The sequence below is a fragment of the Loxodonta africana genome, chromosome 1 (genome assembly GCF_030014295.1).
Source record: "Loxodonta africana isolate mLoxAfr1 chromosome 1, mLoxAfr1.hap2, whole genome shotgun sequence".
In the NCBI taxonomy this organism is placed as follows: domain Eukaryota; kingdom Metazoa; phylum Chordata; class Mammalia; order Proboscidea; family Elephantidae; genus Loxodonta; species Loxodonta africana.
Window position 1 is genome coordinate 144,971,940 of NC_087342.1, and position 27,802 is coordinate 144,999,741.

The window sequence follows — 27,802 nt, forward strand, 5'->3', positions numbered from 1 at the left end:
TTATTTCAAAGTGGACCTTCTCTTCATTCATGGCCTTCTTAACAGAAATGAAACATTTTAGATAAAGTGATAGCCAGAGTCTATGGGATTTACCTGAGAGGATGTAGTGTTAAAGCTAACAGTGAAAGATAGTAAGAAAATCATATTGATTGCTCATTTATACTTTTCTTTTTAATTTCAAGGTTAAGAGCAGAAGGAAATTTTTTGTCTGTATAGAGTGCTGTACTCTTAAAATGAGCAAATGGTAAAAAAAACAAAGAAAACCCTGAAAGGTCATTTTGGAGTTTTTAAAAAGCATTTTGATTAATCATTATTTAACTTTTTCCCCATGATTATGAAATGACTGAGATATTTTAATGTAGATTTTTAAAGTCAGGTTCATTAAAATATAATTTATATATAGTAAAATTAATCTTATGTACAAGTGATATGAATTTTAACCAGCACATAAAAAAAAAAATTTTTTTTTTATACAGCTATGTAACCACCATTATAATCAAGATAAGAACCTTTCCATCACCGCCGAGAAGTCCCCTTGTGCCTTTTTATAGTCACCCTCCTCCCCTACACTCCCAGCCCCTTGCAAACACTGATAAGTTCTCTATTCCTATAGTTCCCCCCTTCCCCAGGACGTTATTATGAATGGAGTCATATATAGCCTTTAAGTCTCCTTTCTTTCACTTTGCATAACATATTTGAGATACACTGTTATTTTTGCATGTAGCAGTAATTTCCTTTATATTACTGCATAGTCTTCTATTGTATGGATGTATCACAGTTTTTTAATTCATTTACCAGTTAATGAACATTTGAGTTATTTCCAGTTTTTGACAATTATAAATAAAGCTACGAAAATTTGCATTCAGGTTGTTGTATAGACAGATGTTTTTCTCTTGGAAAAATACATAGACATAGCATTGCTGGGTCATATGATAAATATATCTTTAACCTTTTTTTTTTTTATAGTAGCTTTGTTATCATTGTATTCTATCACGTCAATGCCAACTCATGGTGACCCTATCCAATCCAAACCAAACCCATCGCTGTCGAGTTGATTCCGATTCATAGAGACCCTATAGGATAGGGTAGAACTGCCCTGTAAAGTTTCCAAGGTGCACCTGTTGGATTTGAACTGCCAACCTTTTGTTAGCATCCGTAGCTCTTAACCACTACACCACCAGGGTTTCCCATAGACACAGTAAAACCGCATCATTAAGATGTAATTCATATACCATAAAATTCACCCTTTTGAATTGTACAATTCATGGTTTTTATTATAGTCACAAAGTTGTGCAACTATTAAAACCAAAAACCCATTGCTGTAGAGTTGACTGACTCACAGCGACCTTGTAGGACAGATTAGAGCTGCCCCATAAGGTTTCCAGGGAGTGGCTGATGGATTCAAACTGCCAGCCATAGCTCTTAACCACTGCATCACCAAGGATCCATGCAACTATTACCACTTTCTAATTCTAGAACATTTTCATCACCCCAAAACAAAACTCCGTATTCATTACTTCTGTGAACATACGTGTACAACTTTTTGTGTGGACATATGTTTTCAGTTCTCTTGGGTATATAACTAGGAGTGGAATTCTTCAGTCATTTAGTAACTCAGTGTTTAAGCTTTTGAGGAACTGCCAGCCAGTTTTTCAAAGCTACTGCACCTTCCTACATCCCCCCTAGCAATGTATGAGGTCTCCAGTTTCTCCACATCCTCACCAACACTTGTTACTGTATGTCTTTTTGTTTATAATGAAATGTTACCCCATTATGTTTTTTATTTGCATTTGTCTAATGACTAATGATGTTGAGTGTCTTTTCTTGTGCCTCTTGGTCATTTGTATATCTTTGGAGAAATGTCTATTCAAATATTTTGCCTATTTTTAAAAAATTGGTTTACTTTGTGTTGTTGAGGTATAAGTGTTCTTTATATATTCTGGATACAAATCCCTTATCAGATGTATGATTGCAATATTTTCTTCCATTCTGTGGGTTGTATCCTCATTTTGACATTGTCCTTTGAAGCACAAAACTTTTAATTTTGATGAAGTCCAGTTCATCTTTTTTTTTTTTTTTCTTTTGTTGCTTGTGCTTTGAGGGTTGTATCTAAGAAACCATTGTCTAATCCAAGGTCATGAAGATTTACTCCTACATTTTTTTTCCTAGTAAATGCTTAATTTTATAAGAAACTGCTTAAACTATTTTCCAAAGTGGCTGTACCATTTTTATGCAGAGTCTTAAATATACTATTGTATTTCCTTTTCATGACTTAATAGAAGTTTTAAACTAATTAGTATTTTATTTCTTCAAAAAGCAAATGACATACTGGAAAAATACTTGCAGCACATCACTCAAAGGACTGATCTAATATTCAAGGAGGTACAATAAATACATATTAATAATTAGGCAGAAAAATGAATTTGAACAAATGAAGAAAATAAAAATAATTCGAACATATGAAAAAAATGCTCAACATTACTCATAATAAGAAAAATAAAAATGTAAACTACACCAAGATACCATTTTCTGTTTATCAGATTGGCATATATATACGTGTGTGTGTGTGTGTGTGTGTGTGGTGTGTGTGTGTGTGGTGTGTGTGTGTGTGTGTTCTGATGAGCATGTGGGGAAACAAATTGTCACACATTGCTAGTGGGAATATGAATGGTTATAATCTTAATAGAAAGCACTATTTCAACTGCAGATAGTGAAAACAGTATTTAAGTTGCAATTGCATATACTCCATGACCTGGCAATTCTACTTCTTGAGATTTATCTTACAGATGTTCATTATATATTTATAGCATATTTATAAATGCAGCTTTATTTATAGTAATGTTTGGAAACATTATAAATGTCCATCACTAGGAACATAGTTAAATAAATCAGAGTTCCTCTATGAAATTAAATACTTTGGCCATAAGAAAAAATGAAGCTCTTTATATAATGATAAGAAAAATTCTCTAAAGTATGTTCTTAGATTAAAAAAAAAAAAAAGCAAGGTACAGAACAGTATGGTCAATGTGGTACTTTTTATGAGAAAGACAGGACTTGGGACACATGAATGTGTATTTTTATTTGTATTTACAAAAAATGTTCACTGGTGACACTGCAGAAGGGAGATTGGGTAGTTCGGAAATGGAGGTGGGAGAGAGCCTTTTCACTGTACACCCTTTAGTTCTTGTGAATATTTGTACCATCATACTGTATTTTCCTAATTAAATATACATTCATTAAATGTGTATTTGTGTATACATTTAATTATAAGATGCCGAGATGTATACTTTGGTACACTGGAGAAAGTAAAGAATTGTTACATTTTCATTGCAAATTTTCACAGTGTCATAGGTGATAGATGGTAAAGGCTCTCTAATTTCAGGTAGAAGCAGTAAGTACTTCGGTACAGGACTCAAGTGTACTTGTACAGAGAAGCACACTGGACCTCATACTCTTCTGTTTTCCATTCCACATGAGTCAGGTAAAACATTAATGATGATACTAATATAAGGCATTCTTAGGAAAATCATAGAATCATGATGTATAGTTCTTTTTTAAAGGCATGTATGTTGTATTTTTTTTCAAGAAATGGGATTGGTGAAAAAATTGAAGAAAAAGGTTAATTGACTTGAATAAGAATATGGTAATTGGAATAGACTGTTTCATACCTTTAAAAAAATTATAGAGCTTACCTATACAAAAGTAAGTAGTCAGTGTAAGCTCTAAGCCAGCCAAGACTCTGATACCCAGACCTTTCTACCCAGTCATCATGTGTCCTAATATCATCTTGTCTTGCTTTGGTGATTGTGGGAGGTATGTCAGATCCTTAGTCAAGTTGACTGCCGAATATTTAGTGACAGTCTATAGTACTTTTCTTACAGATGAGAGCCACTGACTTGACAAATCACAAATGACGTGTTTCATTGATGGAACTTAATTTAATCAGCTTCTGCATTATCTAAAGAAGTGATCTAAATTCCTTTGCATTCGGAATCCTTGATGAAGAGTGCTTTAGAGCACCAGTGTGTTAGCGTTCAGAATGGTAGAACCAAATACCTGATGAGTAATGAGATACAGAGCATTTATACCTTGGAAAAGTAAGTTTATTTTTAAAAAAGGAATTAACAGAAAAGACTACAACAGTAGTTAATAGATAACAATAGTGAATTTTGTAATGACATGCCATGCTCACATTTTTCTGTATTTATTCTATTTAAAATTTAATTATTACTTCAAGAATTTAACACTCCATTGCCTATACTGTCCCTAGTTAGAGCAAAACCAAAAAACCAAACCAAACCTGTCACGATCGAGCTGATTCTGACTCAGCGACCCTTTAGGACAGAGTAGAACTGCCCCTCCAAAGAGTGGCTGGTGGATTCGAACTGCTGACTTTTTGGTTAGCAACTGAGCTCTTAAGCCACTGTGCCACCAGATGGGGCATCAGTCAACCCCAATTTCCGTTTTGAGACTTTCTGAAGAAGAATATGCCCCAAAAATGTATGTGCCCACAAAGCCTAAAATACTATCTGACCCTTTACCAAAAAAGTTTGCTGACTTCTGCTTTTGAACTTTTTCATTGTTTTCTTACCTTCCAAACTTTCAACGTTATTAGTCCCTTAGTGGGTTGATAGGTCCCTCAACAAGTCCCAAGGATAAGTCATGGTACACTTAAATTGGGAAGAACTTAATTTGTAATCTAGCTAGACCAGTGTTTCTCATCCTTTTTTCAGCCTGTACTTAAGTACTTTCTTTCTCCACCTTCTCTGCATTCCTACTAGCTAAAAATTTCTCAGGAGTTGCCTTCCATAGCTTGTATTATGAAAACAATAACTATTTTGAATGTTTTCTGAAAGCACACACCCTGCCCAGACCCAATTCTGGTACACTTTCTCCCATTACTGTGCCAAATTATTATATTACCTGAGGGGGAGAAAAATCATGACATAGTCATCTTTGTTTCCCAGTTTTCCTTCTTTTAAAGTCCTGTATATAATAGACTCTTAAAAAAAATTCTAAGAGTCTATTATATACAGGACTTGTCTTAAAAAAAAAAAATTTTTTTTTTTAAGTTAATTGTAATATGTAACTTAACAGAGACTTCATTACTTGTCCTGCAAGAGTGAATACTGGTAGAACTTCAGCAGAGTGTGCACAGACTGTTAGACTCCTTTTACATGTATCATGGAAAGGTGATCCTGATCGCTAGATCTTTGAGATTATAATAGTATTCTTGCCATATTAGAAATGGGTGGTGATTTCAATAGAAATCAAGAAGTGACTTACGGTTTTCTTAAGAGTAGTTTTTCTCCCAAAATAAGATTGGGAGACATTTGTATTTTTTTTTAAGTCTTGTACCAATATCTATAATCTACATATCTGATGTTGCATAGAAAGATCAGCAGCTCTCAAATGCCTGGGTTTCAGGACCTCCAACTCACACACACACATGCATGCGCACACACACACACAAAATTAGGGAGAAGAGTAGCATATTTTTGCAAATCTCTTTAATTTCCTGCTTAATAGTGGAGACGGAAGAATTCTCTTATATGCTTCTGCATTCAATTTGTTGTGATCTGTTCTGGTTCAAGTATATGAAAAAATATGACTTCATACTGCTGTAGTTGGAAAAGGGAGGAGTATTTTTGGTAGTTTTAAGTTAAAAATACATTATCTTCTTTGATACTACATGAAAACTTGACAAGCCATAGTTTCTTAAAAATTAGTTGCAATATGGAATCTGAAACATATCAGTGACCTCTTCATAGTTTGTTTCATTAAAAATCCGTCTTGTATTTGGAATGGATCTTTTACACATGTATGATTTTGCAACATCATGATTGGTTATTTGGAAAATACTGGTTTACTGAGTTATGTAGATCTTCCAAAGGTTGACACATTTCATTACATAATATCAAACAATCACATTTATTATTATCCCGACTGATCACACCAGTAAAGTTTTTCAAGTATCAGGAAACCTTCAAGCCCCATATTGGGAAGTTTCCAAGCTAACACAATTTAATTCAATACAATTTTAGGTCAAATACAAGTTTTCCAGATTTTTTCTCTTGAAGCTTGCCTTTTATCATTGAAAAGATTAATGTTAATTGTTTTCTTTGAAGTGACAGGTCTACTGTGTTTATTTTTTGAGAAAATGTCTACCAAGTGCCCAAGTATGAATCATCATAGTCTGTCAGTCATTTTTCCAAAGTATTATCTGAAAAAAAAAAAAAAAAAAAAAGTTGGTAATTCAGCTTACAACTCAGACAGTTGTCTAAATATTTTTCCTTGAGACAACTATCATATCAAATAATAAAGTGTTTATTTATGTGTATAAATGCTTTTCTTTGAGATAACTATCATATAAAATAAAGGGTTTGCTTATATGTACTTCCCATTTCATTACATAAATATTAAAAAGACTTGTTCTTGAGGGTCAATATTTAACAAAAGAAATTTTTACTGTTTCGAAGCAACATCCTTAAGTGAAACTAGCTTTTTTCCTTTTTTTTTTTTTAACTGCAAATCCTTGGCAGTAAAGAATACAATGACTGTGAGTACAATGGGTGCCGCTGCTGTGCTACCGTTTTTTCATGCTGAAGAACCAGCAGTTTTACCCACCATTGCTTTTAAATGATCAGAACAAATGTAAACACAGTCCTGCCAATAATCCAAAAAATAAAAAAAGACAAAATAATATCTTGGTGTTGTTATGAAAGTAGTTTCTACCTTGTGGACCTCCTAAAAGGGTCTTGGAGAATTACCTAGATTAATAGGAGATATTTGTGTTTAGATGAGTGAATATAATTTGTCAGCTGTTGATGACCTGTGTTCTGTAATATGTCGGTTATTTCTCTAAGATTCCTTTAAAAAGAATTATCTGGGTGAATCCCTTTCTAATCCTGTCAAGAAGTATGGTATAGTATAATAAAGTTCACTGGTGTATGATTAAGGAGAGGTCAGTTCTCCATCTAGCTGGGCCACTAACTAGGCATTTGAATTTACCTAAGCAAATTATTTTAACCTCCAGTTTAAAGTTCTTTATCCTATCCAATAGTAGAAAGTCTGTCACAAAACAAAGAAACTGGAACAAGGCAGCCCACATACAAGAAAATTATGCCCCAGAGCAAAATGGGAAAATATTAAGATTTGTTAAAGCTGCATGATGAAGAGATGAGAGTTAATTATATTTTCTGCACCTCCCTATATGTTTGAAACACTACAAGTTAAAAAATTATTTAAAAAGGAGAAATGAAGAATTTGGAATTGACGAGGATAGTGAACTTCTAAGGAGTTTACGGTCAATCGACAACACTATGAATGTGAAAGACTAAAGGCTTAATTTTCTTAGATGAAGATAATGTTCTAGACAAGTACTTTTATAAACCCTAAAGTTCTGAACGTATTTCAAGGTATTATTTTTTAAAGAGGAAAGAAATTAATGTATTTTATGTGTTTTTACATGTGATTAAGGATAGCTGCATTCCTAACTTTTTCAGGCCACTCGACCAGATATGATCAGGATTTTGTCAGCAGCTCTTCACGTAGTACTAAGGAGGGATATGTCCTTGAACCGAAGACTTTATGCATGGCTTCTTGGTAGGTGTGTGGTGTGTGTGGTCATAGCTGGGAATAGTATGGAGGAAAATTTGCCATACGTAATTATTTCCAAGTTGTGTGTATGTCCAAAATGAAGAAACTCAGCTTGCTTAAATGAACAATAAAAATATAAGCAATGCTGTGTATTTTACAAGGAAATCTCAAAATTTTCTTAGTCAAAGAGGCTGTTTGAATCCATATGGTCATATTCCCTTTGATAAGGTTTTTTTCCCCTTACATGCTCAGGTTGTTATTCTGTGAGTAAGTAGACAAAGAAGGATAAATTAACAATCAAAATAATGACATAACTTAAAATGCTTCAAAGTCACCAAAGGAATAATCAGAACCAGAGTCAAAATTAAACTGGTACACTCTCACAGGGCTTCGAACAAGTTCTGCCCAGTTCAGTAATGGCTGAGTAAGTGAAATCAGAACAAACATGAATTTTAAAAATTTGGGTGAACTGGAATGATAACCGAAACGGGAAAAATTACAAGTAGAAGCCCTGCTAGAAACTTAATCTCACTCTTAGAAAACAAGGGCAGTGTACGTATTGCATAGTAACCAAATCTCTTGCCCTGTGAATTTTGAACAGAGTCAAAACAGCATACCCTGCTTAAAGATGGCAGCCAACTTCACTGCTTTGAATGTGTGTTGCTCTCCACAGTCCTGTTAGTAATCCAGTCTCACACATCAGGCTCCTGAAAGGGCTCACTGTGCCTCTTCTAAGTCTCGCATTCCAAGGCTTCAACCTGTAATTCTTCCCATCCCAATTATAGTTCCAGAACCCCCAAATTGTAGCGATTCAGATCTCTTCTAGTTTTACTTCATTGGCCTTGACTCAGCTGGTTCAAACAGGTTCGAAGCCCTGCTATCTCACACATGGTACCAGTCTTCTATTCCGGCAATAAAACATTCTGTACACTTTGGTCTTTCATACTTCTTGTGAGTGATTGCCCTGTCTTCATAACTCTTTACCACCGAGAGTGAGAGAGGACAAATAAAACTTAATCTTGGATCTTCTGAGTATTCAGTTATTTCACTGTTTTGAAAGATTGAAAAAACAGGATGATTCTGGAAGAATACTACGATACTCACTTATATGTTGAATTGGTTTCCCTTTATTAAACTATCTAAAATGATCTCTCTTGCTGACATTGAATGGGCTACAAATTGGTAAGTGTTTAGTGCTGTTTTTGAGATATTTGCTGTTTTGGCATATTTAAGGAACAACGGTTTTGAGAATTATATTTTAATTTATTTTGCAATTTGTTTCCATTGAGGTTTTGATAACAATGGTGCTGTCATAGGACCCAGAAGCACAAGACACAGTAATCCTGAAGAACATGCCACTTATTATTTCACTACCTTTTCAAAAGAATTGTTGGTCCAGGTAATGAATAGTTTCATTTTAACTCTATGGTTACTCACTGGCCACTAGAGTTTCTGAAAAAGTGTAAGACAAAGTCCTGCCTTAATTGAATTCACAGTTTGAAGGGATAGAGACAAGACCCACAAATTTCCTAAGAATAACTATAATAAACTAATGACTGAAATAAAGTAAGTAATTATAAGCCAGACCTACTTCCCTGTAAGGCCAGAGTTGCTTGTTTTTTCTTTTGTTTTGCTTTGATTTTGTTGGTGTTTTTACATTGTTGTTTTCATCACATTATTAAAATGTAGTTGCAGCTTCTCACCTGTCTGCCCTATGAATGTTGGAGGTTTTCCAAAAGTGGATCAGGACTTGTGTTATTTACTCTGAGACCCCAGAGAAATTTAGGCTACAACAGGAATGTAAATGTGATAGAATGGCTATTGTGATGGAAATGTTAAAATGACCCATATATTTATTTCATCTTATTTTTAATTCAATTATTTATTCAAAACATCTCAAAATAAACTGAGAAAAATATATGGTATCTGAAGCATTTTAAAATGAATACAATTATAAGAATATAGTTAGTTTGGAATCCCTAATGGGAAAATAATTTCATAATAGCAGATATTGCCATGATGTTGTGGCTTGCTTTAGGACATGTTGATCATCTTAAATAAAAATATTTTCATCTTGTAGGCAAAAAAATAAGTCATGAATATTTTTTTTTTCTAGATTTTCTTCTACTCTTTCATTTGTTCCAGAGAAAACTTAAGCACTATTTTCTTCTCTCAAGATAGAGGAATATAACATTCTTTTCCTACCGTAGGAAGAATGCCAACCTTAAAGAAAGGGCTTCAGAAAAGCAGTAGGGGATGTAAATCTCCATTACATATGATTGCATTTAAAAAATATTTTTGCTTAAGAAAAAGCATGTGAATCTGTTTACTTAAATGACTAGTCTACTATTGTTTTTCTTTTGTTGTTTGTTTTTTTAAGGCAATGGTGGGGATCTTACAAGTGAATGGATTTGGAGAAGAGAGCACACTAATGCAGGACCTAAAACCATTTCGGATTCTAATCAGTTTACTGGACAAACCTGAGCTAGGTAATATGTACTATTCTAGGGCGTATGGTCACTCCTGGTTGTTTTGTATTATTTCATAATAAAAATGAGAAGACAAGTCACTACTTAGAAAATTGCTAAATTTTGAGGTAGCCTTTAAACACAAGTTCTCAACATTTTCTTGCCTAAAATTTACTCTAGAAAGTTAAGATAAAGGTGTAATATCCAACCTGTATGTTATCATGTATCTACCCTGTATTACATTACATAGCAGAGGATTTAAACTATCTAAGGTTTTCTTAATCCTGTTTAAATTATGAAGTTGAAATGTTTATAATCTGTCATGACTATATTTCACAGAATCAAAGGACTTGAACAAAAAACAAAAAGTATTTGAGTTACATCCCTCAGCTTCCTTCCCTATATCCCCTTTGTTCTGTGTGTTTTCCCTCCACTGTGTGTTTCTCATATATTAGATCTATTTGGAAGTTAGTTACGGTGCCTGAGACAAAAATTAAAATACTAACAACCATGAAATGAAATCATAAAGTATGTAACTTTAGCAAATGTTTTAACAAATATGTTTAAGTCTTCTTAGAAACTCTTAAAATAGAAATGAAAAATTTTAAATATAAAAGTAACTTAAGCTGAGTTATATCAATGGCTTTGAGAGTTTATTTACCTATTAAATGGTAAAGTTGATGCTCAGGAAATTTTTTTTTTTTTTAGGAAATAAGCAATAAAGTCTGGCCTTGTGCATTTTAGCATTATTTAAATTAATTAACAGGAGTAGTAATACAAGTAACATTTATTAAATTCTCATTGTATTCCAGCAACTGTGCTAAATACCTTACAAATATTTTTCCTAACCCTTGCAGTAACCCTGTAAGTTTGGTATTATTATCCTGTAGATGAGGAAACTAAAGCTCAGAGAAGTTAAATACTTCTGATTCTATAATTTCTATTATGTCAACCTATACTTTCAAAATAAACATTTGTTCAGTTATTTACTATCATCTCAACATGGGTGAATTAGTTAGGTTCTGGAAAAAAAATTTTTTTTTTTTAAATTTAAAGCATCCTTTAATTGGACCAATTGTCAGATAATCATGATTTGCTAATGCTAATTAATTCTTGCCTTAAATTTGTATATTTTAGGACCTGTAATTCTAGAAGATGTCCTGATTGAAGTGTTTAGAACATTATATTCCCAATGCAAAGCAGAACTGGATCTTCAGATGGAGCCACCCTTTAGCAAGGATCATGCTCAGTTAAGCAGGTGGATTACTGAAAAAAAAAAACATGACATAAAGATGTCTTTACTTATTATAAAGTAGACACTATTATTCACTTAATATAACTTAAAGTCATAGTGATAACTAGGCATCTTACTCTATGAAGTTTGTGCTCTGTGTAAACGCAGTATAAAACCTCTCTGTGCTTTGGTAATATGAACCGTGATTTGTAATTAAGAGTGATAAATGCACTGTCTTTTAAACAGGTGCTGAGAGCACTAACTGCCACATGTCAGTTAAACAGGTTACTGGACCTGTTTGTTTATATGGGCTTGTCAATCTTGGCGACTTGACATACTCGGGAGACAAAATCATAGATCAGAAGACTCAAGTGAACCAAAGGGCACTGAGTGTTCTTTAAAGAATATTTTTTTAATCAAGTTATAGTTGTTTTTTCTTTCAAGTATATTTCTTTTCTGAATGCCTGGGGCAAATCATGTGATAATTAGCATAGCCTATTTCCTAAATCAGTGATACATGCTAGCAACGTCTTTTCTTCTCTAATATAAGCAGACCACTGCTTTTCCATTCTTATCCATCATTACAATATGACAAAGCTTCCAATTCCTTTTACATAATTTACATTTTATCTGTGGTTCCTTGATGAGACTTTGGAGATACCCTGGATGTTCCTAAAACTTACTTTTTATGTATTGAAACATTTTAAGGCAGTTTTTTATTTCTGATAAATATGATCCCATGTATTTTTTTTGTTTTAAAAGTTAATGTTGACTAACTTGGTACCGTAATTTATTCTGTACTCTGAGCTTGAGGAATTGTATTGTCCTATGCAATATTTATCTTTTCTGCTGTGACATACTAGTTGCATTGACAAAACCTCATTATATGTAAAAATTGTGTTAATGGTTAGGAATGATGGGTGGGAAAGGTAGATGGGTAGGTAATATAAAGGGGTTCCAATTTAAAATAATAGTTATTTTTTCCTGATGGAATTTTAGTAAAAATGCTTATTTAGAATGATAGTTTTTTTTATTAGTTAGTTTTGCTTTTCAAGCTAAGAAAATTATTTGATTGAAACTGGCCAAATTTAACTTTTCTTGAGCAAATCCTGAATGGAACAGGAAAGCAAACCAAATTCTGTGACAATCAAGGCTGCCAAAATCAAATCACTACTCAATTTATATTTGCCAAGGGAAATAAAAGAATGTGATATCAAATTAATAGCCACAAACTCAAATAAAGAAACTTCTTTTGCAAGGGACACAGCTGTTTTTTCTTATGCAAGGCTAATTTTTTATCTTGATCATACATTTGAGTTATGAAAATCAGATTTGGGAAAATGACTGTATATATAAAGAAATAGAAGAGTAGCAGTGGATAAGCATTTTTTGTTGCAATATTATTTAAAATGTTTTCTAGCAACTACCTAGGAACATATATAGCCCTATAACATTGCACTTAAATTTAAGTTTGAAAAAAGTAAATGTTTTTCTTTTCTTTTTTTTTAGTAAATTAAGGGAAAACAAGAAAACAGCAGAGTTGATTAAAACTGCCAACCTTCTGTTTAATTCCTTTGAGCCTTATTATATGTGGGATTATGTTGCACGTTGGTTTGAAGAATGTTGTAGGTATGTTAAACTGTTTAATTCATTTTGATTTAATAATATCTAAAGTTAACTTTTTTTTTAATGTTCTTAAGTCTAATGAAAAGAATATTCTTTTATACATTCTACTGCTACTGAGAACTGCTAATTATATAATAGCCATAATCAGGCTCTACTTTGTCACTCTAGGATATAGAATCATTGATTAAATAATCTTAGAAATGGAAAGGAGTTTAGAGATGAGTTTTTCAGTCACCAGCATAGATGGAAGGTTTTCTTGTTGTGTCTGCTGCTTAGCACACTTTTTCAAAAGGATTTACACTTTGACTAAGAAAAAACACCTTGGTCACTCTTGTGCTTTTAAAGCCATAGAAATAGCCCATGTTGTCACTGATGAGTAGATAAAAACTCTTCACCCTTTAGAACCTAAAGCCTAAAATATAATCTGAAAACCTTAGGATACTAGTGAACCTGAGTGTAATCTCTGCCTAGATTCTAGGTCAGATTTTACCAGAGCCAGATTAACCTCTCAGGCCTTGGGGCCATGTAATCAGAAGTAAGCTACTACCCCACTTCACTGATCTTGTACTATCTCATGAATATTTTAAAATATAAACCTTGATGATATATATTAGTCCCTTAATGATTTGGGAAGTTGCTTGCTTACTCATTCAGCAGCAAAATTGAATACCCAGTTTCAAAGCACTATGCTAGGTATATAGACCGTCCCTGTCTTCAGAGACCTTACAGTGGGAACAAGTAAGGCGTGTACATATATATTCCTAGTACTAAATTTAAAATTACAGATATTTTAATTGGGAGATTAAAATATGATAGGAATGCAGAACAAATTATCAATGTCCTTTTGCCCTAGCTTATGTTTCTGCCTTCATTTCTACATTCACAAACGCACACCCTTCTTTAGAACCTGGACTATACCCTGAACACACATTAATCTTCATGCTGCTGGGCCCTCACTCATGCTATTCTTTCTAAAGTACTCTTTTCCCTTGCCTATCTGCTAAGGTCCTATATCCAGGTCACCTGCCTTTCAGTAGCCTCCATGACTCCCTCAAATCAGAATCAACTCCTCCCACACTGTCACATTGTTACATTTATTTCTTTATATGCTAATATTTCTTGCTGGGCAGGAAGTATGTCATATTCTTACTCAACTCTGTGTCTTCAGAGTGTAGAGCGATGTATGGTCATATAGGATTAGTATGTTGGAGGAATGATCTACCTGGATCAGAAGAAGCTTCCTTGAGGAGGTAACATTTGATCCCAGACCTTGACGGACAAATGCACTATGAATATGAAAGAATGAAGCTGGGGGAGAGTAACAGTCCAGGAGGAGAATTGGTATGAGCAAAGGCCCTGAGATGGAAATCAAGGAACAAACAATCCATTTTAAATAGGACATGATATCTGTAGTGGGAGAAGTGGGAAATGCGTTCCAAAAAGTGAGATGCATTCAGAAGATGGATGAAGATGCCTAGTAGGTGCTTAGAAATGTAGGATGGGGCTTTCAGGAGAGGCTAAGCCTAGGAATCTTGCTTTGGAAATTTCTACACAGAAGAGCATCCAGGAAGAAATGGAGTGTTCATCACAGAAACATTATTGTGTGTGTCCCAGTGTTGAATTAGCTTTCATTAGAAAGACAGTGATGTCACATGTATCCATATCACTTGATAGCATACTTGATAAAGTGAATTTTGTCCTTCTAGGAGGACACTGCACGCCAGACTTCAGATTGGGCCTGGAGATAGTAATGAGTCATCTGAGTTACAGCTGATCAATTTCTGCTTACTGGTGGATTTTTTGTTGGATATAGTTTCCTTGGTAAGGCCACCTTGGTAAGGCCACCTTGGTAAAAACATTGAGGGAATCTAAAAACATAGTTCAACACACTTAATGTTGGAAAAAAATGTCATCTTCAAGTAAAATTCCATTGTTGAAATAAATTTATTTTTTCCTTTTATCATAGCTTTTTTCATGAAATTTTGCAAGGGTTTTGTCATCTGACATATATGTATAATACATACACAAGTGTCATATAATACATGGATTATATGTCATAATTGCATGTTATAAAATCTGGAATGTTTAGTGTGTAGTGATCTAATGGCTGCATTTATATTGCTTAATGATTCTGTCTGTTAAATGAAGACTTTTGGAAATCTTCTCCCCTTACGTTTTCTCTCCTCAATTCTCTGCTTTCTCATTTTGAAGCCTACTAGAAGTATGAGGGTGCTGTGTCAGGTATGACATTCAGCCTGTTTTGTTTTTAACTGATTGTATTCACTTTCATAATATTATAATTTCAATAATGTAACAGATAAAACTGGGGCTCTTTCATAATATATCCTTTGAAATACTTAAATTGGGAATAGAAATTTTGTAAGTCATTAATAATAAAATGACTATACAGTGTTAATTAAGAGCATGATACATATAAAACATTGCAGATGAGTACAATTACTGCCTTATTTACAGATTTAAAAATAACTGGAATAGTAGAACTAGTTACACATTGTTTAAACTTTTCTCATTCCACTTTTATTTTCAGGAGACTTACATTGAAATTCAGACAGAACACTTGCCTCAGTTGCTGCTCAGGATGATTTCAGCACTGACAAGCCATCTCCAGACATTGCACTTGTCTGAACTCACGGATTCACTCAGGCTCTGCTCAAAGATCCTTAGCAAGGTTCAACCTCCACTATTATCTGCTGGCACAGGGGGCGTGCTGCAGTTCCCAAATGTGCAGAAGAACTCAGTCAAAGAATGGGAAGACAAAAAGGTAATGTTAGCTATGGTGTTTTTGTATCAGGCCAGTTGTATTTCTTCAGAGCACAATAGATTCTAGATGAAGTCACTTATGTGTAAGTATTTAAATATTAGTAAAAACCTTTCTTAGGTCCAAGTATTGTGCAGTAGCCCAAATTGTAGGCTTTTGGCTGTAATGCAGTTTAACTGTGCATATCAGAACTTTCCAATAGAAATAAATGCAAGCAACATATGTCACTTTAATGTTTTAGTAGTCATGTTAGAAAAAAAAGGTGAAATTAATTTTACTGTATTTTACTTAATATAGTATTTCCAATTATTATTGTTTCGACATGTAATCAATATAAAAAAATCAGTGAGCTGTTTTACATTTTTTGTACTGCCTTCAAAACCCAGTGTGTAATTTATACTTTTAGCATGTTTCCATTCAAATGCTAAATTTTTATCATAAATACTTAATCTGTATTTATATTTCATAAAACTTACAGTCAGAAAAATAGATTCACAGACCTAAGTTGTTCTAAGCATACTAATAGCTAAATTGAGTATTAATTTTTTTTTGATTTAATTAATGTTGAATAAAATTTAAAATTCAGCCACATTTCAAGTGCTCAGTAGCCATATGTGACTGGTGGCTACCATATTGGACAGCAGGTCTAGATCTAAAGTTCACTGTCCTTTTCACATACACTAAAATTTTGGCATGCTTTTCTTTAAATCCAGAATCTTTTTATCCTCTACAGTCTTCAAGATGCTTAATGCTTTCCTTACAATGTTGAATAAATGAAACTATAATAAGAATTCTAATATCTAGTTCCAGTAGCACACTTAAACACCTGTGAAACACCTATGTAAAAATCAAGAATTTAGAAGTTTTTGGTTTTGTAATACTAAAATATTTTAGTAAATATGCTGAATGTAATTATATGATAATTACATTGAATTTAGGCTAAGTTCCACAATGTAAAGATTTTAAAATTTCTAGAGTATTTAGAGTATTAGATTCTGTTCCCTAAGTCCCAGGATTGAATAGTTGCCCTTACTTTTTTTTTTTTTTTTAGTTGGCTTTATTTTTTTCAGGCACACAAATGTAGTGTCAGGATGCTCTCATATAACCTTTTTCCTCAGGTATTAATCGGAAAGCTTTTTTCTTGATCCTTCATATATGAAGTGAACATTACTGACCGTCAGTCAATCTAAATTATACGCCAGGATTATCCTGCATACGCTAAAACCAGTCTCTCTTATTTTCCTTTTATTCTGCTCATTATTTATATGCAATACATAGTCTCCACTATTGCTGAGAAATTTGGTTTGTTATGCTGTTTTCTCCTAATTTATGCTGCTAAGATCTTCTTAGAAATAAAATTAGAATGAGTATTAGCTGCTCTGGAACCTTTGGTTTTTATTTGAACGAGATTAATGGAAATAGGGGAAGGACCTTAGCATTCTCTCAATAATATATTCAAATATGTGGATATTTATTATGTAGAAAACACCTGGAGGCCCTTTTTGATGGTTAAGGTAAGGTGATGGGAACATCCATTCATGTTAAATGAAGGCCAATTAGATAATATACTTTTTTTCTTTTTTAAAATTAATGGTTTCATTCACTTTAGAGTTAATTAACCTTAGTATGCTTTTCTCACTCTCTTTGGTTTTCTTATATGCTCTTAGGGTTTATATGTTCTCTCCTATTCTTTACTGAAATACAATAGTATGATCTTCTCTGAGATGTCTGAAAATTGATTATATTTATAAGATGAAGGTGTTTTCCATATCCCTGTTTTTGAACGTATAAGTGAAAGAATCAGTCTTTAAAAAAATGTAAATATTATTTTGGCTGTATGCAGTTAGAGTGTTTTTATAAAATTAGCGTGATGGATCGCTATACCCACATGCCTAATGCATGTTATTTCTTTCAGGAATTATCAGAAAGACATTTTTAACATAAAAAAAAATCTGAAGCATACTTATGTAATATAGATCTTACAACTAAATTTTATAAATGTATAGAAGTTCAACTGAGTTTATAGCTTCTTTTTATTAATATAGTATTTTCCATTGTTTTTATGATCCTTATGTTAAATGTATTAATACAGAAAACGCCATATAGTTGTAAGTTAATGACAGTGTTACCATTTGGATAAGTTCTTTTTAATGTATTGTGCAAGATTTACACGGTCACTAAACTTTCAAAGGAGAAAACTTCATGATTAAGTTTTAATTCTGACTATAGCCACCTCTAAACTTTGCATTATAATACGATAAATTCTCATACTGTTTTGATACACTGGTATGCTATGGTGAAAAGAGCATGAAGTTTAGAATCGCCTCACTTGAGCTCTTCTGTTAACTACTAAACTTATCTACTATAACCATGGACAAGTTTTTTTTTTTTTTTTTTTAACTCCCTGTGCCTCAGTTTTCTTACCTTTAAAATAGAGAAAACAACCTCTCTTTATTCAGTACCCACTCTGCACAAAACCAAACCTGTTGCTGTGGAGTCGATTCTGACTCACCACAACCTCGTAGGACAGAGCAGAAGTGCCCCATAGCGTTTCCAAGGAGTAGTTGGTGGATTCAAACTGGCGACCTTTTAGTTAGCAGTTGCGCTCTTAACCGCTGCATCACCAGAGCTCCATCCCATTCTGTGCAAGACACTGGATATGCAGTGGTGAACAAGACATAGCCCTTGCCCTTCTCAACCTTTTCATTCAGGTTGCAGAGAGATATATTAAACAACTAATTGCACATTTAATTATAGTTATAATAAATGTACAAAGAAAGAGTAATAGGAATATGGAAAGTAGGCTACCTGACCTAGACTGAACGTCAAGGGAGGCCTTGTTGAGGAAGGAATGTATGAGTGGAGTCATAGAGGAATTGCTGGGATGAGTTAGGTGGGAGTAGGAAAAAAAGAGCACTTGACAGAGAAAGGAACATTCACAAAGGCTCTAGGCAGGAAGGAGCGCTGTGCAGACAGTGAAGGGGAGATGCGGTTACATAGACAGAGGTGAGACGGACTTACTCACTACACTAAGGCTTCTATTCTTTATCTTAGGATCAGTGGGAAGACACAGAAGGGAAAAAGGCAAGTGACATAATCGTATTTGTATATTAGGAAAATTACTCTGGCCGCAGTGTGCAGTATGGATCTGAGAATCAGAAAATGGATATGGGGAGACCTGCAGTAGTGCAGGTGAGAGGTGATAACTTATGCCAACAAGATGGGGGTGGAGGCGAAGACAGAAATGGATGGATTAATGAGGAAAGATCAGTAGGATTTAGGAATGAATTGGTAGGAGTAATGAGTGATCACCAACATTTACTGAGTGTTAAGTGCCAGGCACTTTATATGTATACTGTGTTACTTAATCTTCATAGCAACTGTAATGCCTTACAGTTGTCTCAGTTTTACAGATAAGGAAAATGAGGATTGGAGAGGTTAAATAACTTGGCAAGCGTCACACAGCTAGTAAGTGGCAGAGTCCTCACTCTTAACCACCATACTAAAGTGGATGTGTAGGGGGAGAAGGAAGGAGAGGAGAGGTCGAAAAGGTACTAAGAATGAATCCTAGGTTTCTGTCTTCCAGACTTGATGAATGGTGGTGTCATTCACTGAAGTAAGGAACAATGGCTGAGGCCAGGCTTTGGGCAGCAGATCATTTAGTTCATATATTAATAAGATTACTTTTCAGTGAAACATTCAAATTATATAAATAAATTAGACTGTGGCACAATAACCTAAGGACGTCATGATATGTACAACTTTTGTTTACTTAAACTAAGCCAGAAAATATACTTAATAACTTGTCCTATCATTATTATAGGAAGGGAATTATTAATCCATTCCAGCTCTAACCCAGTGGCTGGCTGGTTTAATATTTTAATTAATTGTCTCTTCCCCTCTAGATTTTAAACCTTTCTTTTTATTCCTAGTACCTAAAACAGTGTCTGGCACAGAGTATGAATTCAGTAACAGTTCACTGAAAGAGTGTTAGATTAATAGTGAACATTTAGTACTTTATACTTTTCAGATAAAAATTTCACATTAATGTGGTCCTGAACAGATGACCTATTAGATTTTACCTAGTTCCTAAATTTCGTTTTAATCTTACAAGTCTCATTCCTTGCATTGTTTAGATGTTAGGAAAATGATTTCATGAAGTGAATTGAATAAATTGTTAGTTACTGAAAACATGGGTATAGATCCTAGAGATTTGTAAATATAAATATTTTTGCCCTCAAAAACCTAACCTTATGCTATGCACGTGATGAATAATAAATGCTTGGTGAACTGGTAGTAATATATTCATTAAAACCAATCAATGTTTCCTATTGATTATTATAAACATATACATCAGTATAGAAGCTGTTTTGGAGATTTGACAGAATGTACAGATTAAGTTGCGATTAATCTAAAATTTACTTTTTTCAAAAGGTGGCTGTTTTTAATTGTATAACTTTAGCTACTCAGCTGTTTGCTTTTTTAATCTCTACCAGGTATCATCGGTTTCTCTTGAAAATCCTACTGAAGTGTTTGAAGATGGAGAAAATCCACCAAGTAGTCGATCATCAGAGAGTGGATTCACTGAGTTTATACAGTATCAGGCAGACCGAACCGATGACATTGACGGAGAACTGAGTGAGGGGCAGGGGACAGCTGCCATCCCAATTGGTAGCACATCTTCCGAGACAGAAACAGCATCCACTGTGGGATCTGAAGAAACCATCATCCAGGCCTCTTCCAGAGTTAGTGAGGGGACAGCGACGCGAAGTGGGAAGACAGCCCAGAAGACTGCAATGCAGTGCTGCCTGGAGTATGTTCAACAGTTTCTAACCAGACTTATCAACCTCTATATCATTCAGAGTAACTCTTTGTCTCAGCTTTTGGCTACGGAGCAACAGGATCTCAGTAGAGAGCAAGGAGAGACTTCAAAATGGGACAGAGATTCGCATGGAGATGTGAAAGAGAGAAACATTGGTAAAGAAAAAAATTCAAAAGAATACCTTTCTGCCTTCCTTGCTGCCTGTCAGCTCTTTCTGGAGTGCTCAAGTTTCCCAGTTTACATTGCTGAGGGGAACCATACATCAGAGTTGCATTCTGAAAAATCAGAGACTGGTAAGGTCTTTTCTGTTTTGTTTACATTTAAATATTTTCTGTGGCATACTATTCGTTTTTTAAAAAGAAAAGCACAAGGATATTAAAACTAGGATATGAAAACTTTTTTCTTTAGTCAGTGATTTTTAAAAAGTGTATTTTAATTTGGAGAATTTTTTTTAAAGAAATACTGCCATTATGATATGTTGGAAGGGTTTATGATTTTGATGTCTTTAACAGTTGACTGGCAAGTGAGCAGAAGCTAAGGAAATTAACTCCTTTCTCTGGAGGAAAGTAATACAACATTTAGATCTGCTGGTTTCCTTTTGGGTTTCCTTTTATATGGCTAGTGTCATATATGTCTGCCTTTATTTAAATTTTTTATATGCACATGTTTCATATGGTTAAACCAGGGTTGATGTGGCCAATAAAACTTCTGACATTGCTAGCACAAAATAAGCTTGTTTAGTGAAATGTATACTTTTTAAGGACTTTTTGTTAACATTGGTGATTTGACCACAAAAATCTTTTATATGTCCAAAGAAATATAATCAAAAATAAACATAATCAAAAATAAAAGCCATGCAGTAGGATTAGGGGGAATGCTTGTTAGGTCAAGTGGAAAATGACAGACCTAAATATTTGCTAATAATGAATACAAAGATTAAAAAGCTGGAAAAGATAAGTACTAAACCATTAGCAGTGGTTTGGATGAGATTAAGTTAAAGGAAAATTGAGAAAGAATAGGGTTGGTAAACTGTTGGCACTGCAGTTCCTGCTTGCCTAGCTATAGAAGGCCTTTTTCTTTCCCTGTCTTCTCCACCTCCAGCATCTACCCGGACTTGGGAGTAAGAATCCTCCCTCTTAAACTGGAGACAGGCAAGTATCAGAGTCTGATAACCAAACCAAAACCCGTTGCCATCAAGTCAATTCCGACTCATAGCGACCCTATAGGACGATAGAGATTCAAAAAGCCTTTGGGGCTTAAATTTACTGTTTTTGAAAATTGTTATGAACTTCTACCAAACTTGTTGTTAGGTGTCGTTGGATTGTTTCCAACTCATAGCAACCATATGTATGACAGAATGAAACATTGCCTGTTCCCACTCCATCCTCACAATTGTTGCTATGTTTGAGCCCATTGTTGCAACCACTATGTCAATCCATCTCATTGAAGGTCTTCCTCTTTTTTGCTGATCCTCTACTTTACGAAGCATGATGTCCTTCTCCAGGGAATGGTCCCTCCTGATAATATGTCCAAAGTACGTGAGACAAAGTCTTGCCATCCTCACTTCCAAGGAGTATTCTGGCTGTACTTCTTCCAAGACAGAGCTATTAATTCTTCCATGGTATAGTCAGTATTCTTCACCAACACCATAATTCAAAAATATCAGTTTTTCTTCGGTCTTTTGTATTTATTATCCAGCTTTCACATGCATATGGGATGATTGAAAATACCATGGCTTGGGTCAGGCACACCTTAGTCCTCGAGTGACACTTTACTTTTTAACACTTTAAAGAGATCTTTTGCAGCAGACTTGCACAATGTAATAATACATCCAAGCTTAAAAGTAATAAATTATGAAAATAAGTACACGCCCCCTTTCCAGAATGTTCAAAATAAAGTTGGTATGTCAGTTGCTAATATGGATAAATTTTCCTTTGTATCCTTATGTTGTAGCTAAAATATCAGAAAAATTCCACTATTTGATATATGTATTCATATAAATGATGATACGTGCTTTAAAAAGATCCTTTAATTCTAAAGGTAGTTTAGGAGACTTGCTGCTAATATCTGAATTTTAAAGCAAAAAGGTTACAGTCAAATATATTTAAATAATCTGCAACGTAATTGTTTTGATGAAGACATTAAGGATAGAACAAAATAAGGAAGTTATAATAGTCAAATGATTTTGTACAACATATATGGTTGCATATATATAAGAATGTTGATTTCTGAATATGCACGTAAAAGTGTCCCCTTTCCACTGAATACATTGGATGGATCATTGGAAATTTTCAAGTTCCTTTTTTAGTTTATAGTTTTCTTTTTAAAATTGCATATGCAGAAGGTTTTAACTGAATGACAGGGATGCTATTCTGTTAATACTCATGTCAATTAGAGAATTTTTTCAAATATTCCACATTTGAAATTTTGGTTTCCTTAAAACAAAACAAAAAAAAGGCTTTCTCTGTTTGGCTGTACTTACACTGTGGCAAACACATTTTAGCAGTTGTTTTCTGTTGTCTTATTGTTGACTTTTGTGTATAAGTTTCCATAGTGCTTTTAATAATGTGCATTATTGAATTTTTGGTTTATTAAGATTATTATTGTAATGTAAAATGTCATATTTTATTCAGTTATTAATGTAATATTTACATTTTATAAGAATAAAATGTAAATATCAGTAGTCAATTATGTTCCATGAAATACTTAAAATCCCATTGCATAATAGTTCACAGTAATTATATAACCTTTAAAATAAAGCTAAAGTATAATTCTTTTTTTTCAAGGAAGAAACAATGCCCAGGATGTAATGTGTAATTTTATTACTACTTTTTTTATATGTAGTTGCAACTGAGGCAATAAGCTCTGACCAGTCTGAGTGGTCTAGTATGATAGCCACACATAGGCCCATGTGGCTATTTAAACTTAAAGTGATTAAAATTAGATAAAAGTTGAGTGCCTCAGTCACACACACCACGTTTCAAGTGCTCGATCCTTCATCACAGAAAGTTGTGAACAGTGCTGCTTTGCAAGTCAGCATTCTCATTTGTCTTCTGATCATCACTCTCTGGCTTAAGTGTATCCCAGCCTTAAGTTTTCACTACTGTCTTTCGTATACCCAATAGTTTTTTGTAATTCCCATAGCATGCCGTATAGCAGTGTTTCTCAAACTGAATCATGACCAATCTTTGGGTATGGAATTAGTTTAGCAGAAGGGAAAATATCAGAATACAAATGTCTAAGTATTGTTTCTTGAAACTTTTGTTTCACGTTCACTTACATGTGTGTTAGGGCCCCATGAAAGCAGGGTATGATTATGCAGTTAAGAAGTTTGACAAGCATTACCTGTACTATGCCACTTGCATTCTCCTCTCATGCTATTTTTTATGCACCTAGGATACTCTTCTCTTTTTCAACTTCCTCCTTTTCCAGTAACTTATGCTAACATTTCAAAGCACATCTGTTCCCTAAATTCTTCTCTGACCTTTTCCTTCACTGAAGTTACCTCTCCTTTTCTGAGTTGTATCACACCATTGCACTTCTCTTACAGTGTACATATACTCTAACTCATTGAGTGTTTTATTTCTTTTTACAGATATAACATCACTTTTCTATTAGGTTGAGACCTTCAGTGTAGGATTATATTTTATTCACTTTGCATCCCCCTTTCTCAGCCCTGCCACTGTGCCCTGGATGTTGTAGTTGTTCAAAAAGTATCTGTTGAGTGGATTGACTAAATGATTGCCTTCAACCAGCAGAGCAGTGAGCACTATATAATGTTTGTTGATTAGTATACGGTTTTCTGGGATAGGAAAAAAAATTATATGGCTTGGGATAATGAATTTCTTGTTGCAGCTTTATTTTCTTAAAGCTGTAGATGGGATGAGAAACTATGTTGTTGTTTTTTTCTTAGCAGATCAAGGCCTAAAGGTAAGCAAAGTTGCTTCGTTTTCTTAAATTAACTTAGAAGTTAGAGCGCGTGTGAAATGTTTAGCGTGAAGAACTCTGCTTTTTTTCTTTTGTTTCAGACTGTGAACAGGTGCAGCCTCCACTCTGGCTCCAGACTCTGATGAGTGCTTGCAGCCAAGCAAGTGATTTTAGTGTTCAGAGTGTTGCTATTTCACTAGTGATGGACCTGATAGGATTAACTCAGTCTGTGGCCATGGTTGCTGGGGAAAATGTCAACAGCGTAGAGCCTGCACAACCCCTAAGTCCAAACCAGGGAAGAGTAGCTGTGGTTATTAGACCACCCCTTACTCAAGGCAATCTGAGATACATAGCTGAGAAGACTGAATTTTTCAAGGTAAGTACTGAAAATACATACATGACTAAGATAATCAGTACATGTGAAATACCCGACCTAGTTAGCTTAACACAGATTTTAAACATGATAATCAAGCTAAATATAATGTTTCTGTATAGTTGACAGCAGTGGGTTTTTGGGTATAGAAAAGGAAGCCACATTTGACATGTACTGCTTTGCCCATTTTGTCCCCAGTTTTGTGAGGGAGAGAAACGTGAGGATGAGGGGGAGTATTAGGGTAAAGAAAGGCAAGTATTAGGGCATTGAGGCCACGGAGGAAATAATTTCACCTAAAGTGAAGAAGAAAGCTCATTTATACAGTGGAACTTCTATCCAGATGAAGTGTATTATGATACTTTTCCTAGTCATAGAGTAAACCTCAGCTATTCAAAACTCCCAGGAAGTTTTTCTGACAATCCAGATTGTCTGATTATCATCTGTGGTATACAATGTCACTCAGAAAAAATGCCGTCTTTGATTTCTACCACAATGGTACAGATAGTACCCTTTACGTAGAAAGAACATCAAGTATATTTGGATTGTTGTTGTTGTTGTTGTTGTTAGGTGCCGTCGAGTCGGTTCCGACTCACAGCGACCCTATGCACAACAGAACGAAACACTGCCTGGTCCTGCACCATCCTTACAATCATTGTTATGCTTGAGCTCATTGTTGCAGCCACTGTGTCAGTCCACCTTGTTGAGGGTCTTCCTCTTTTCCGCTGACCCTGTACTCTGCCAAGCATGATGCCCTTCTCCAGGGACTGATCCCTCCTGACAACATGTCCAAAGTATGTAAGATGCAGTTTTGCCATCCTTGCCTCTAAGGAGCATTCTGGCTGCACTTCTTCCAAGGCAGAATTGTTCGTTCTTTTGGCAGTTCAAGGTATATTCAATATTCTTCGCCAACACCACAATTCAAAAGCGTCAACTCTTCTTCGGTCTTCCTTATTCATTGTCCAGCTTTCACATGCATATGATGTGATTGAAAATACCATGGCTTGGATCAGGCGCACCTTAGTTTTCAGGGTGACATCTTTGCTCTTCCACACTTTGAAGAGGTCTTTTGCAGCAGATTTGCCCAATGCAATGCGTCTTTTGATTTCTTGACTGCTGCTTCCATGGCTGTTGATTGTGGAGCCAAGTAAAATGAAATCCTTGACAACTTCAGTCTTTTCTCTGTTTATCATGATGTTGTTTATTGGTCCAGTTGTGAGGATTTTTGTTTTCTTTATGCTGCGGTGTAATCCATACTGAAGGCTGTGGTCTTTGATCTTCATTAGTAAGTGCTTCAGGTCCTCTTCACTTTCAGCAAGCAAAACTGGCCTGAATTTCTGTCAGTTCCCTATTGATATACTGCCGAAGCCATTTTTGAATGATCTTCAGCAAAATTTTGCTTACATGTGATATTAATGATATTGTTCTATAATTTCCACATTCGGTTGGATCACCTTTCTTGGGAATAGGCATAAATATGGATCTCTTTTAGTCAGTTGGCCAGGAAGCTGTCTTCCATATTTCTTGGCATAGACGAGTGAGCACCTCCAGCGCTGCATCAGTTTGTTGAAACACCTCAATTGATATTCCATCAATTCCTGGAGCCTTGTTTTTCACCAATGCCTTCAGAGCGGCTTGGACTTCTTCCTTCAGTACCATCGGTTCCTGATCATATGCCACCTCTTGAAATGGTTGAATATCGACTAATTCTTTTTGGTATAATGACTCTGTGTATTCCTTCCATCTTTTTTTGATGCTTCCCGCGTCGTTTAATATTTTCCCCATGGAATCCTTCACTGTTGCAACCCGAGGGTTGAATTTTTTCTTCAGTTCTTTCAGCTTGAGAAACGCCGATCGTGTTCTTCTCTTTTGCTTTTCCATCTCCAGTTCTCTGCACATGTCATTATAATACTTTACTTTGTCTTCTCGAGCTACCCTTTGAAATCCTCTATTCAGTTCTTTTACTTCATGAATTCTTCCTTTTGCTTTACCTGCTCGACACTCGAGAGCAAGTGTCAGAGTCTCCTCTGGCATCCATCTTGGTCTTTTCTTTCTTTCCTCTCTTTTCAGTGACCTCTTGCTTTCTTCATGGATGATGTCCTTGATGTCATTCCACAACTCGTCTGATCTTCAGTCACTAGTGTTCAATGCGTCAATCTATTCTTGAGATGGTCTCTAAATTCAGGTGGGATATAGTCAAGGTCATATTTTGGCTCTCGTGGACTTGCTCGGATTTTCTTCAGTTTCAGCTTGAACTTGCATATGAGCAATTGATGGTCTGTTCCATAGTCAGCCCCTGGCCTTGTTCTGACTGATGATATTGAGCTTTTCCGTCGTCTTTTTCCACAGATGTAGTCAATTTTATTTCTGTGTGTTCCATTTGGCAAGGTCCATGTGTATAGTCACCATTTATGTTGGTGAAAGAAGGTATTTGCAATGAAGCCATTGGTCTTGCAAAATTCTATTGTTCGATCTCTGGCATTGTTTCTGTCACCAAGGCCATATTTTCCAACTACTGATCCTTCTTCTTCGTTTCCAACTTTTGCATTCCAATCACCAGTAATTATCAATGCATCTTGATTGCATGTTCGATCAATTTCAGACTGTAGCAGCTGATAAAAATCTTCTACTTCTTCATCTTTGGCCCTATTGGTTTGTGCGTAAATTTGAGTAATAGTCGTATTAACTGGTCTTCCTTGTAGGCGTATGGATATTATCCTACCACTGACAGTGTTGTACTCCAGGATAGATCTTGAAACGTTCTTTTTGACGATGAATGCAACACCATTCCTCTTCGAGTTGTCATTCCCAGCATAGTAGACTATGTGATTGTCTGATTCAAAATGGCCAATACCAGTCCATTTCAGCTCACTAATGCCTAGGATATCGATGTTTACACATTCCATTTCATTTTTGACGATTTCCAATTTTCCTAGATTTGTACTTCGTACATTTCAGGTTCCGATTATTAATGGAT

At 34.8% G+C, this 27,802-nt stretch overlaps 1 protein-coding gene across 10 annotated transcripts in view; it reads left to right on the forward strand.

The window, feature by feature from the left end:
* DOP1A (DOP1 leucine zipper like protein A) overlaps window positions 1–27,802 on the forward strand; it is a 123,772-nt gene that overhangs the window by 43,171 nt on the left and 52,799 nt on the right. For 6 of the 10 annotated variants that reach the window (XM_064288416.1, XM_064288422.1, XM_023544142.2 and 3 more), the window contains 10 exons: window positions 3,383–3,481; window positions 7,506–7,605; window positions 8,889–8,998; window positions 9,980–10,088; window positions 11,205–11,325; window positions 12,811–12,930; window positions 14,634–14,748; window positions 15,476–15,709; window positions 20,203–20,821; window positions 24,557–24,831. In XM_064288416.1, coding sequence (XP_064144486.1) covers window positions 3,383–3,481; window positions 7,506–7,605; window positions 8,889–8,998; window positions 9,980–10,088; window positions 11,205–11,325; window positions 12,811–12,930; window positions 14,634–14,748; window positions 15,476–15,709; window positions 20,203–20,821; window positions 24,557–24,831 — 1,902 coding nt within the window. The other 4 variants (XM_064288429.1, XM_064288445.1, XM_064288413.1 and 1 more) reach the window with 3 other exon arrangements.